Source organism: Melanostigma gelatinosum, assembly GCF_949748355.1.
Source record: "Melanostigma gelatinosum genome assembly, chromosome: 12".
NCBI classification, from domain to species: Eukaryota; Metazoa; Chordata; class Actinopteri; order Perciformes; family Zoarcidae; genus Melanostigma; species Melanostigma gelatinosum.
The window spans coordinates 23,066,926-23,080,244 of NC_136645.1; the positions used below are offsets into that span (position 1 = coordinate 23,066,926).

General features: G+C 41.3%; 1 protein-coding gene across 1 annotated transcript in view; it reads right to left on the minus strand.

Moving 5' to 3' along the window:
• Positions 1–13,319, minus strand: part of fbxw4 (F-box and WD repeat domain containing 4) — a 62,280-nt gene that overhangs the window by 2,959 nt on the left and 46,002 nt on the right. The window contains exons 9-10 of the mRNA XM_079279685.1: positions 2,506–2,608; positions 603–764 (exon numbers count right to left, since the gene is read on the minus strand). Coding sequence (XP_079135811.1) covers positions 603–764; positions 2,506–2,608 — 265 coding nt within the window. The remainder of the gene's footprint in view (positions 1–602; positions 765–2,505; positions 2,609–13,319) is intronic.

Here is a 13,319-nt window from a genome sequence, read left to right on the forward strand (position 1 = left end):
TTTGTTTGAACGTCAGAACTTGTTCTTTACACTACACTCACAAACTGAATCATCACCGTGTTGCTCCCTACATATCATGTCGCTTTTGCATATCTTGCAATGAACACACCTTTTCAATTTATTAAGTGTGAAATGCGCCCACACCTTGGCCGACTTAGGTGGTACTGACATCTCCGCGACTTATTGAGTGGCGTAATAATCGCGCGACACAACGAATCGATAATGAAGTTTGATAATCGATAATGAAAACTATTTTAATAATCGATTATTATCGATTCGTTGTTGCAGCCCTAAAAGACACCCACTTTATTTGTCTTCCTCTGCTGACTGCTAAAGCCTCGTTATCTTCAGCTAAATTTGAGAATGTATTTTTACACAAATCAAGGACTGAGAACCTACACATATAGATATTGGAGCATTGTACTAGAATAGTACGAGCAAATGTGAACCTAAGTTCAGTCTTGTGTGTTGTAGATGGAGTTTGTGAGTGAAGGTTTGACAACTTGCCGCTCATTGGACTTTCAAACATGCACAATGTGTGAGAGACGTAGAGCCTAGCTAAGTGTGCAATGTGCGGAGGCAGCAGCGTGCCAGGCTCTCACTGAGATAGAGGGGTAGCTGGGAGTTGTTGCGAGCCTCTCGGTACGCGATGAGGTTGATCTCGTTCTGCCGGCGCTGCTGCTGGAAGCGCTGCTTGGAGCGCCAGTGCTGACAGACGCAGCAGCACGTCAGGATAATGATCAGAGTCCATACCAGCCAGAACCCTGCAGGGAGCCCACAGTACAGAACACACTTAATCCATATCTCGACAAATGGTGCAAAGTGCAAAGAAAAAAAAGAATTATACATACAACTGTCAAAATATCAGCGTCAGTACTGACAAACGAATATAAAATGTGTTTAAAAAATGATATTTTTCGTTGCTTAATTGACAAAATAGGCCAAAAGTCCGATTTTAATGTTGTTTACTATGACGTGCTAACTTTCAGTGGGTGTGTCACTGCTGAAAAAGTGGTGAGATCTGTCTTTGGTCAGACCCTACAGACTTTAACATGCACCCCCACAAGGGGACAGCTCTATGTCCGTCAGTTCACACCTGGCATTAGAATGTGACCACTTGATTGGATCTCATTGCTCCGTTCGATACGCAAACACATACACATGATTTCTGTTCGTAAAGACCAAATGCGGCAGGCAGCAATAGGGGATAACATACTATAATATCAGGTTCTTGTCTGCTGGCCGGTGGACAGAGCTTCAGAGAGGCGGGAATGAGAGCAGGTGTCAGATCAGTGCAGAGCACAGAACAAAAACACAAACACACCACCAACAGTATGACAATAACACCCAAAACTTATGGATGCACCAATCAGACGTTTTCAATATCAAGCTTCACTTTACATTGCTTTCTTAACGTTGTTTAACAAAATGTAACAAATGAATACAGAGATATAAATGTGCCGAGTTGTTAAAAAGATAAAAGATCCTCAAGATTAACAGGAATTCAAATTCAAGTGTAAACCACTTTAAAGCAGCGACAAATTGGTCAATAGGGATGCTCAACAACTGACTGTCAAATCAAATGAAGAAAGTTCAATTGAATAACATCTGAACAATATATATTGTCAGTTTTCAATTTGAACTGGATGAATTATAATTCTAATCTAATTCTAATAACTTCTCTGACTCACATCTTATTCGCCGATGAATAAGATGTGAGTCAGTGTGTGTAAATCTCACTTGAGTCTATCAAAATACACATATTTGATTGGCTGAGTAGCATCACATGATGTGATTTACAATGCATATAATTGGTCGGTGTGTTTCCTGGACCGCTGAACAATTGCCGTAAAGGCTAGAAAAGCTGCGCTCTGTCAAAATATAATAATTATCAATTATCTATCGGTTGTAGGGCCAGGGTCCGGATACAACGCCGTCTGGGTCCGGACCGCGGTCCTCGCCTCAAACCTCCTCTCTCTGTGCTTTACTCCGACACACACCATGACAGAGATTACAAAAATATACTAAGTTTTACAATAAATCTTTGGCCACTGGTTGGCTTGGACGTTCTTTGTATCAAAAATGCCAGAGATTGTTCTGAAGGGCTGGGAGTCCTTAAGTTACAGAAGCACCCACATGCCATTTTAAGGAGATACAACCGGGCAGCCGCACGGCAAAACAAGTGCTGATTGTAGGTGAAAGATTAGTCACAGGGCCCGGCTCCACTCGCTCAACTGGTAAAACTCCTGATCGTGATCAAACATCAGATCCTCAATCTATGCCATCCCTTTTGTTTCAGATTTACTCTCATTTAAAGTGTATTCTTTGTGGATAAAGTAATAAACGATAAAGCAAATGTACATAGTATAAGCTGTATGGATTGATTTGTTGACACATTTATGCGCTTGTGGTTTTGTGTATTCCTGCTTCATGTCATTTAAGAAGTGTCATGACGAGAAACCATTCAAACACTATCACTGGATACAGGGGAGGTAGGTAACTCACACCACAGTTCATAGTAGTAGCTGCAGCACTGTGTCTCTCCACAGCAGTGACCCGACTCGCAGATGTAGCTCTGATTGTTTACTCCCTGGCACACCAGCCTGGCCTGTAAATACACAGACATACCGCTCTTGTTACACACACTGGATGGAAGAGGCAATGGAAACAACTTGCAGCATTCTGGCACGGAAATACCAAGAGCAGGGCATTCAAAAAACAAACACAAATTACTTTCCATAACACCCTCTTGCATCGCAAGCACATTATAAATACTTTCCTTATTACTTTTTATAATAAATATGACCATACACTCGCAAAGTGTTTACTTTATAATGTACTTTTGAGCAGCATTTTTTATTCAAACACCATTATTTTAGGTTGTTTTGGTAGGAGATTGTCACGGTACAATAACCATCTCGGAAAATATCATGGTTTACACTTTTATCACTATTATATGTTAGTCAGAGTGAAAACAGAATTACAATAAAAAATGCAATTATAAAACTGATGTATGTATTAATATACTTAAACATAGTTGACATGTTAGCAGCACTATAGCATGTAACATTATCTACTAAATGAACAACATCAGCTGCGAGCTACTTAAATAATGTCCTATGATTATTTACAATTAGCATATTGTAGGTGCGTGACAACACACTCAGACTGCTCCTGTTTTTACCTTTGCCTCACACGAACTCACTCATGTCAGTTTCTTTCTATACTGTAGAAAAGCAAATGTAATTTTACTATAGTAATACTGGTGTATCATTACAACCCTAGTTGTGGAATGATCAAATCATTCTACACAAGCTTTCCTGTGATACATACGGAATAAATGAGTTATGCACAAGTCAAATTTGACTGAGGGTACTTAATGTCGGGAAGAGATACAGTCCTGCCCTCTACTTAAACAATAAACTGATTGTCAAAAATTGTTTCCGATTAATTTTCTGTAGATAATGGCTTTACCGTCTCACCTCTAACCTTTGTCTCTGTTTTACATGTTGTTGCTTCTCCTGCTGAAGTAAACAAACTTTAGCTCAGCTGCCCAGAAATCCTGTCTGGATCCAACTGGGCAGAGCCTTTGGAATCAGATGTCACATTGCCTGTAAACACTGCTGCATCACTCAGACCTCACTGGAACTGTGTAACACAGGCAGCCACTGCTGTGGATGAGACCCCACATTAAACTAGCTCACCAGCTCGATTCGATTTCAATGTGTCACAGTTTTCAAGATTTGGAGCTAGTGCTGGCAGACCTTGTTGTCCCATTTCACAGTCTCTGAACCATCAGCATGAGTATGATACCATAAGTGATCAATACATCGTCTGTATCTTGATATCTGTAACCACATTTAGCTAAGTTAGATAGTGTCACTACGGTTTGTATTTCCTTAAACACCTCACCTCAGTTAACGTGAAAACAGAAATCAAAACGAGTATTATTGCTAACGTTACCCGAGTTAGCTTCTAATATAAGTTACTATTTCAACAGCACTGCTAACTTTAGTTACATTACCCATGTTTGCAACTGTTGGGGCGAATAAAACTGGCCTCCAAGCAGCGACGTGTATTAGTATATCAACGCACAAGCTAGTAAGTAGCAACCAAATAATGAAAAAAAATACTTTTTCAGTCAAACTCGGGGTAATAAGTTTTAGTCAACACGCTAACTAAGTTAATGGAGCTAACTAACTAGCTAAGCTAACGTTAGCTGTTCAAAAAACGTCGGCTAAGTTAGCTTTTACCTCTGTGACTGTGGCCTCCGTCGCTGAATTTTCCTGTCCAACGAGGAACTTAAGTGACCCCATCGCCATAAAATATCAGACACTAGTATACCTTAACCGCTAAACTGTAAATTAACAGTCGCATTGTTAATAAAACGTCAGGCTCGGTGGCTAACCAAAACAAAACAAGTTCGGTTAAACAATCTGAGAACTCTCAGCCATTGGTCCATTATTCAAGGTAGCCGGTATTTCTTTGGACAGCAATTGGCCAATTCTGTTGTCACTCTGAAATGGTGCTTTCAATGACTGGCGCATCATCGATCACCAGGCAGGCGGGGTCTATTTTACCTCAGCACCAGCAGTCAACAGTCTTTTCAAATACGGAAGTGTTGAATTCACGCAAACAATATTTGCCCTGTTTTTCTGATGAACGAGGTAATTATCTCGATAGATCTGAGAAAAGTTTGCATGGGGAAAATATGCTGTGTTTATCTGAATTAACAATAATCCCCCAAATCCTGCAGAATACTTCTGATACTTGAGTATCATATTTTAATGCTATTACTGAAGTCATTTTAATTAAATGTGCAGCGTGTACTGTCCTTATGTAGATACAAACAGCTTATTCTACGGTATCAAAAACCCAACCATTTACATTTTCAGGCGATTACACATTAAAGGAGACGTATCATTGATGTTATACTCCAATTCTGCAGATAGATCCCCTTGAATGCAACACACTGTTCCTTTAAGCAAAACCTTGAATACAGGACTTTTACTTGTAACAGAGCGTTTCTATATTTTGGTGTTGCTTTACTGGAGTAAAATATCACTAAATCTCTCCAACCAAAACCTAGCTAGTGTGTACATAAAAGACAGAAGTGCATTTATTTATTAAATTGTAAGTTTTTTAATTAAAATGTTACAAAGGGAATTTTTATAATTCATGTTTTGTGAAAAATCCCACTTAAATTAAAAAAAATTATATTTAATATCAATTATTATACCATTAGACCACCATTACATTGTTCCTCTCGAGCACCCCCTGGAGGCACCACTCTTTTCTGCCCCATTGGATTTCATCCAGTCAACAAACTATCAAAGCGTACATAGACCATCACCATTATGGAGAGGCCCTCGAAGGCAGCTCTACTTCTCTGTCCTCTTATGCTGGACTGAGGACAGACTGGACACTACAGTGACTCACTATCACCTCTCGAAGGTACAAGTGGTATTACAAGACAGGATGAGTCCGGGGCTAGCTGGTTCGCATGCTAATTTCAGTAGACATCTCTGCTACGCATCACATAGACGTCTTTGACATAACGCCAACACTGTAACCTCATCACATGCTGTTGATAATATTAGTTACTTTTTTTAAATGTTTAAAACTAAATTCTGATCAGATCTTACACATTGCGACTTTAAAATTTGGATTGTAACTCAGGGAATTTACAGAGCTGTTTTTTATACTTAATGTGTCACTGGAGTTTTGCCCCCTCCAGTGTTCACTCCACACAAGTCGGCCAGTTTAATAGTCCCGTACAGCAGAGTTATGCTGAAGCAGTTAGTTGACTGTCATGAATCTCTGTAGTGATATGAAATCGGCCGAGTTAACTTCCCCTCCTCTCTCTTCCCTTTTCCTTCCATCTCTCTTCTCCTTTGAACTTTTGTGGCCCAGTCCGAGGGAACAAAAGCAAACAAATCACATTGTCCTTTCAGGGAATTTCGGCTTGTTCGCCGCCTTTCATGACCTCTTCTTATAGGCACCTCTCAGCCTTCGCTCATTCAGTGTCCCCCAAGAAAGTCAATGGTTCCTTACATCCCAGTTTGACAAGTCAGGAGGATACGCGCTAATCCCCTTAATCTGGCCTTTCTCCCGCACGCAGCCACAGGGAGAGAAGGACCACAAGAGAGTAATCCTGTCGGAGAGACAATAGGATTAAGGGCCCGGCCCCGTGAGTGACAATCAGGTATCCACTGACTGATCTGCAAAGCAGTAGACCCTGGCCACTCTCCCTTTAATGTGACTTTATTTTTGTTTGGCAGGGCCCGAAAAGGATGGGGGGTGAGGTAGGGGAGGGACGGGTGGGTTTTTGACGGGCTTTGAGGGGGCTGCTGGAGGTCTGACAGGCCTGTGGTCCCCTGAGCACCAGGGATACGGGAATGACTGACAGGTGAGGGGTAAGGGCTGGGAGGGTTTGATATGGGGGCTGTGGGCTTGGGGGGGGGGGGGGGGGCACAGATACAGTTAATTTATTTTATAAAAGGTATTTTAGATGATGTGAGTGTGTGTATTATTGATGTGACAGCTACACACACACCCATGTGTGGCAGTTTGTTCATGTTCCACTATGGTTGCATCGATAAAGATATTTCCCTGTAGCGGGGAAGACAGAGACACCCTTTTACCTCACAAATAATTGATCAATACACTGTTCCTCACAAACATGTTTTTACTTTTAAAGAAATAAACAGCCGGTCACTGTAGCTTTAAGCAAACGTTAATCAAACAGGAGAAAATAGCGCATTCGTTTGGGACTATGTTCAGCGGCGGATTAATGCTCATTCAGCATTCTTCACGTCACGTGTAATATCTGAAAAATGAAACAATGCAACAAGTCTTATGTGACAAGATCGATTTCACATACATACATATGTACATATGTACATTATGGTGTAAAGTGACACCTTAATTTGGACTCGCATGACAGAAGCACAAAGTAGTTATTGGTTATTTCAAATGTGAAAATGAATTTCAGATGCAGTTCCCGACGTTCTTTCACATCGAGTGTGTAATATCTGAAAAATGAAAGTATTACGCGACGAAATCGATCTCACATATGAACGTGTGCTTTGTGGTACATCGTGGTATAAAGTGACATGAATTTGGTCTCATGTGACAGAAGCGCAAAGTAGTTTTCAGTTGTTCTAAATGTGAAAATGAATTTCAGATGCAGCTCACTTGTTAGAGATTTCTCACATCAACAGCAATATTGTTAAGATTGGGATTCAACAAGGGGTGTGACAGACAATGCACAAATACAAACAGTGTCTCAAGGTAAAGAAAAAGTGTTCATGACTGTCCCACTGCTGCCGTGATCACTGTGTGAACACCAGATGGCCCCGTTGGTACACATATGTCTTCAGTAGGCCTCAACCAGTAGAAGTGTCCCCCCCCGGAAGCCAAGCTGAAGCTCCTCAGGTCACAAGAAAGACAGACTGCTCCGTGAACCAACACATTGAACCCAATAACGTGTCCAGAAACCACGCAAAAAAACTCGAGTAATAAGTGTTTGCTTCTGATATCCGATCCCCCCCACAGTCTCTGCCACCACCTCCGCAGCCGAGAGCCGGCCCGTAAAGAGCTGGAGGAAGCAAGCCTCACATCCAGTGAAAAGAGACGCGGTCCGTTCCATTCAGCTCCAGTGAACTTGGCCAAAGAAAACAGCGGTCGATTCTTCACATCTCCTCGTGTTACGGTGGCGGTCCTGTTAAGTGCTGGGGGTAAATTACAGGTTAGCCATTGTGTGAAAGGGAATGAGTCATTAAGCTGGTGGATTTCCATGTGTGACAGGTGCCTGCAGTGGACGCTCCGTGTTTGTTTAGGCGAGCTGGAGCGGCACTTGGAGTCGATAGCTGTGGAAGTTCCCATGGGCTCAGGTGAGGTGTCAAACGAGTGGTGACCAAAGACAGTGACCCTCCTGAATGCTGATACAGTTTTTGCCAGACAGAAGAACATGGACAGAATGTCTTCAACATTCTGGGAAAACCGCTTGAATGTGATAAGAGGACGGATGTCAAACTCATGCCCGTGTGTTAGGCACAGAGCTTGGGTCAGACACCAGGTTAGCCTCACGCAACATAAAGACTGGAAACAGGTGGACCTGGTAGCCTGTTAGCATAGAATAGCATGTCAAAAAAGGTGTGCCCCAAAGAATTCATAGGATAATATGTCTAAAATAGTCCTAGCATGTAAAAAAAAAAGTCCTAGCATGTCAAAAAAGTAATCGCACACTATCTTCAACATAAGAAATCATAAAAAAGTCATAGTGTTTGATGTTATTGTAAGTAATAAAATACACATTCCAACAGCTCTAAGCTTAGCGATTCACATGTTACATCTCATTTAGTCTGCTCACAAACATGCAAAAAACACAGTTTGTAGTTTTGGAGGTACAGTTCGGACCATAAGTATTTGGACTATGACACAATTTTTCAAATTTTGCTTATTTACTAAACTCCAATGGATTTGAAGCTAATCAGTCAATATGTGGTTGAAGTGTAGACTTTCAGCTTTAATTCAATGCAGAAAACAAAAAAATCACATGAACCGTTTAGGAATTACAGGCACTTTTATCCCTATTTTTAGTAATTCAGTTTGGATTTTTTTCCTTTCCCTGTTGGAGTTGTTTTTGGTTCCTGTTCTTGATTGCTTGGTGCCCAGTAAAGAACCTTGCATTCTACCTCACCTTGTTTCCTGTGTCTGCGCCTGAGCCTCTGCTCTACCCCGAAACCCTCACAGAAAACCGTGAACCCTCACAGAAAGTCTACACTTCAACCACATGTTGACTGATTGGTTTAAAATCCATTGGAGTTGTGTAAATAAGCAAAATTAGAAAAATTGTGTCACAGTCCAAATACTTACGCCCTGACTGTATATGTTGAAACTATTTCTTGATGGAAATTTGTCCGCCCAGCACTTCTGTGCAGCATGTTTGTCAGATAGTTAGTGAGCAAAGACTTAGTTATAAAGGACCCCAGTTTGATTTACGCGTCAGCGTGGCCGACCATCATCTCCCTGTCGCCGCCATGATTGTTTTGTATAATTTCCTGTGAAATATTGTCTTTTGGCTGGGTGTGGATGCATCTGTTGGGATGGCACCACTTTGATTTTGATTATTTCCACTGCAGAAACTTTCCCAGGGGGCCAGGAACTTCTTTTACCTGACCTTCATGATGTGAATCAGAAGAGCCAGGGCCTAGATTCAGTTATTGGGCCAGTCAAAAGGTCCCTGCTCCGTGGGTAGCATTTCCTCGATTGCTTACAAAAAAAAAATCAAGGACCACAACAGTAGCAGCAGCCTCAATAGGTGTATCAGTGGGTGGTTGAATTGTTTGGACACTTTATTTGGGCCACAGACCCATGTATATGTTTGAGTCAACCTAGTAGGCTAGAAATCACATTGATTGGACGTTTCTGCAGATTCTCAGTATAATTATATATATTCTGCAGTATAAAGACCAATCAGAAACTGACCCATTAATTACACAGCAATTATGTTTTAGACGTATGGCTGCCACTCAACTAAAACGAAGCAGGTCAAAGGTTAGCCATTATGTGCTTGACAATATTCCATGAAAGAGAGAAACTAAAGAGAGGTGGAGCATAATGCAGCTGCTTTAAAAAAACAAAGATTCGTTTGAAGTGTGTGGCATGTTTTTTTATGGGGCCGATGCTCGACAGCAGCTTTGTGCCTCATGATGTAGCAGCACCTTCTGAAATGGATGATGTCACCCGACACACAGGTATCAGGGATGAGAGGGCAAGGCGGCGGTCTAAGCTCCAAAACCTTGAGTGACACTACAGAGGAGGAAAGACATGTGCAGACAAGAAAACATACCGCTCAATGCCAGGCCGTTCATCCACTGGACCCAAACATCTACTACAGAAGGTAGATGCATATTCTAGAAGCTGAGATTTAACGGAGTAGCAGCATGGTCACTTTTGTAATTGTAACGTAGTTTTGTCCATTTGGTCCGTCTGAAGTTGATAGTCGGTAAAGGCAGTTAAGACAAAAATATTGAATAAACAACAACATTAGAATGGTTTTGTAAGAGAGGCAGGCAGAATTTTTCTTGTTATTTGCGTTACTACAAATGTCAGTGGGATTTTAAATGAAGTTTTCTCTTACTGGTTGCACTTCGGCTGCCAAGTTGCAAGGAAAACAGTGTTGGCATTGTATGTTTCTACAAACCACAGATGCATTGAATGTCGATTTTTTTATTTTCTGCTTTAGCTCAGGACAAGTGACAAGCGGCTGTTATTGGTAGTAACGTGGTATAATTATGAGTACAACAAGCAAGACAATATACTTCGGGCGGGTCGAAGGTACTTTCCCCCAGGAAAGCAATGTCCACGTGAAACCAACATTTTATGTTGAATTAAGTTATGTTTTTATTTGAAGATAAACCACAATCTTTTTTCTAACCTTAACCAAGTAGCCTAACCCTAACCCAAGTCAGAGTGTGGGAAAGCAATCCTGCCACATTTCTCTGTCAGAATTAATCATGTTTTTTGTATACTTCACAAGCCTGTTTGACCTTTTAGACAGATAGATAGATAGACTTTATTTCAGACTCGGGGTCCATACAGACAGATATATAAAAAGACAGACACAAACAATAAAAGTACATAGGCCTAGCAATTCCTTACAAAGAGACAGCTGTACCAATGTCGCCACAGCTGGGACTGGTAGCATGTGGTGCTAAACCTTATGTTGGTTAAAACAAGTATGATCCCATTTACAGAGTCCTTCAGTCGACAGATGGACTCTCTGGCACAGCACTTAACTGGTTTGAATCCTACTTGAAGGGCCGAGAATACTTTGTGTCTGTAGCTGATTACACATCAGAGCTGACTAAAATGACATGTGGTGTTCCCCAAGGTTCAATACTGGGGCCTCTTCTGTTCAACATCTACATGCTTCCACTAGCTCAGATTATGGAAAACAACAAAGTGTGTTATCATAATTATGCAGACGACACACAAATCTACATAACTATGTCACCAGGGGACTATAATCCCATACAATTCAATTCAATTTCAATTCAATTTATTTTTGTACAGCCCAAAATCACAAATTACAAATTTTCCTCAGAGGGCTTTACAATATCTACACGTTTGACATCCTCTTGTCCCGGGACCCTCACATCGGAACAGGAAAAACTCCCCAAAAACCCCTTTAACAGGGAGGAAAGAGGAAGAAACCTGTGGGAGAGCAATAGATGAGGGATCCCTCTCCCAGGATGGACAGAAGTGCAATGATGTCATGTGTAGGACAAGGGCTGGGTAACTGCATTGAACAAATCAACAACTGGATGTGCCAGAATTTTCTTCAATTAAACAAAGATAAAACAGAAGTAATTGTTTTTGGTACCAAGGACGAACAATTGAAAATCACCGCTCAGCTTCAATCACTGATGTTAAAACCCACAAACCAAGCCAGAAAGCTGCAGCTGATTCAGAACGCTGCAGCTCGAGTCCTCACTAAGACCAGGAGGGTGGATCACATCACTCCAGTTCTGAGGTCTTTGCACTGGCTTCCTGTCCAACAGGATGTTTGTTTTGATGCTTTTAATGGTTTTATGTGAAGCACTTTGAATTACCTTGTTGTTGAAATGTGCTATACAAATAAACTTGCCTTGCCTTATACATGAGATTTCTTAAAACAGTTTGGAAAGTGTTGACTCGTGCAGCCACAAACATTTCACCAGCACTACTCCATCTCGGCCTCTTTAAAAGTATTCTCATGGCGTCATTGTACGCTACTTGAAGTCTCTGTAGACTCTTTTTTTTGTAGTTTGACCACAAGTGTGCAGTGTAGAGTGGAGTACAATATGCTCTGAACAGACATCTTCACTCCATCTGTACACAGACCAGACTAACGTGAGAGACTGTTTGCTTGTGCATACATCATACCACATTGCCTGGAAATGTCGTTATCATCAGTCATGTGTTCTGTTAAAAAATGACCAAGATATTTTACTTCACCACAGACACCAAGATTATTGTCAGACAATTTGAAGTCAGGGAAGTTTAGACATTTGTCCTCTTTAGTTCTACAGATCAGGAGAGCACTCTTACTGGCGTTGTATTTGATGTCATGTTCCACACCGTACACAGTACATATAGTGAGGAGCTGCTGAAGACCAGCGCTAGAAGGACTAAAGATCACCAGATCATCTGCAGACATGATGTGATTAACCAGAGTATTACCCATCATGCACCCAGTAGTACAGGCTGTCAGTTGCTTGGACAGATCATCAATATACAGATTAAACAGAACTTGTCTGACACCATTGCTAACCCCAAATGGGGCTGACACACTTTTACCCCATTTTACTCTCATACTCTGGTGCGCATACCAGTAAGCCAGAATTCTCACTGTGTATGTGGGGACACCTCTTTGGCTCAGTTTAAAAAATAATTTACTATGATTAACACGATCAAAAGCTTTGGAGGCATCAATAAAACACATAAGAAGTGATGAGTTTTGACCTCTGTATTTGTTTACAATTTCCTTTAAGGCATATATACACAAGTCAGTGCCATGTTTGGCTTTGAAGCCCAACTGGTTATCTGTGGAGGTGATGAAGTCCTGTATTCTGTCCAGCAGAATTCTTTCTAGGACTTTTGACAGTACGACAGTACTTTTATGTAAATGGCAGAAGATTTCCTTCCAACCAGTGGGTGGGTTGGTTGGTTGGTTGGTTGGTTGGTTGTTGTTTTTTTTGTTGGTTGGATGGATGAGCACAATGTTACAGTCTGGTCCTTTCGATAAAAAACCTAACATAAAACCATCATAAAACATACAGTCAGAGACATTTGACATTGACAACAAGGCAGATTGGAGTGCTAAGTGCAAAGGTGCTCGAGAGGTGAGAGAGATCTGAACCAGGGACATTGCAATGACTGATAGGACACCAGTACCTGTATTTTTAACATTCTTTACTGTATCAAATGTTACGAATAATTCAATGATTGTAGTACGGCCACACCACTACTGTTGCTGCTGCTGTTATAAGCTTAATTAGACGTTGTTTTCTTTCATATTACTGGCCCTGGCTAAAGTACTAATTACTGATCATGTTTGATAAAATACTCCACCAAGAAAATCTGGCGTGTAGCGTGTTGTTGTGGAGACGGCCCTCGTCCCCGCCCTCTATGATTAATTCAAGTGTCAGGAGTCCCTGGTGGTCACATCTCCTGCATGAGTGTGCAATGTCTGTACGCACCTTGGCCACTCCTCTTATGTGGCCCTGGCATATTAGCTAATGGACGACATGATCTAATATATGCCATTA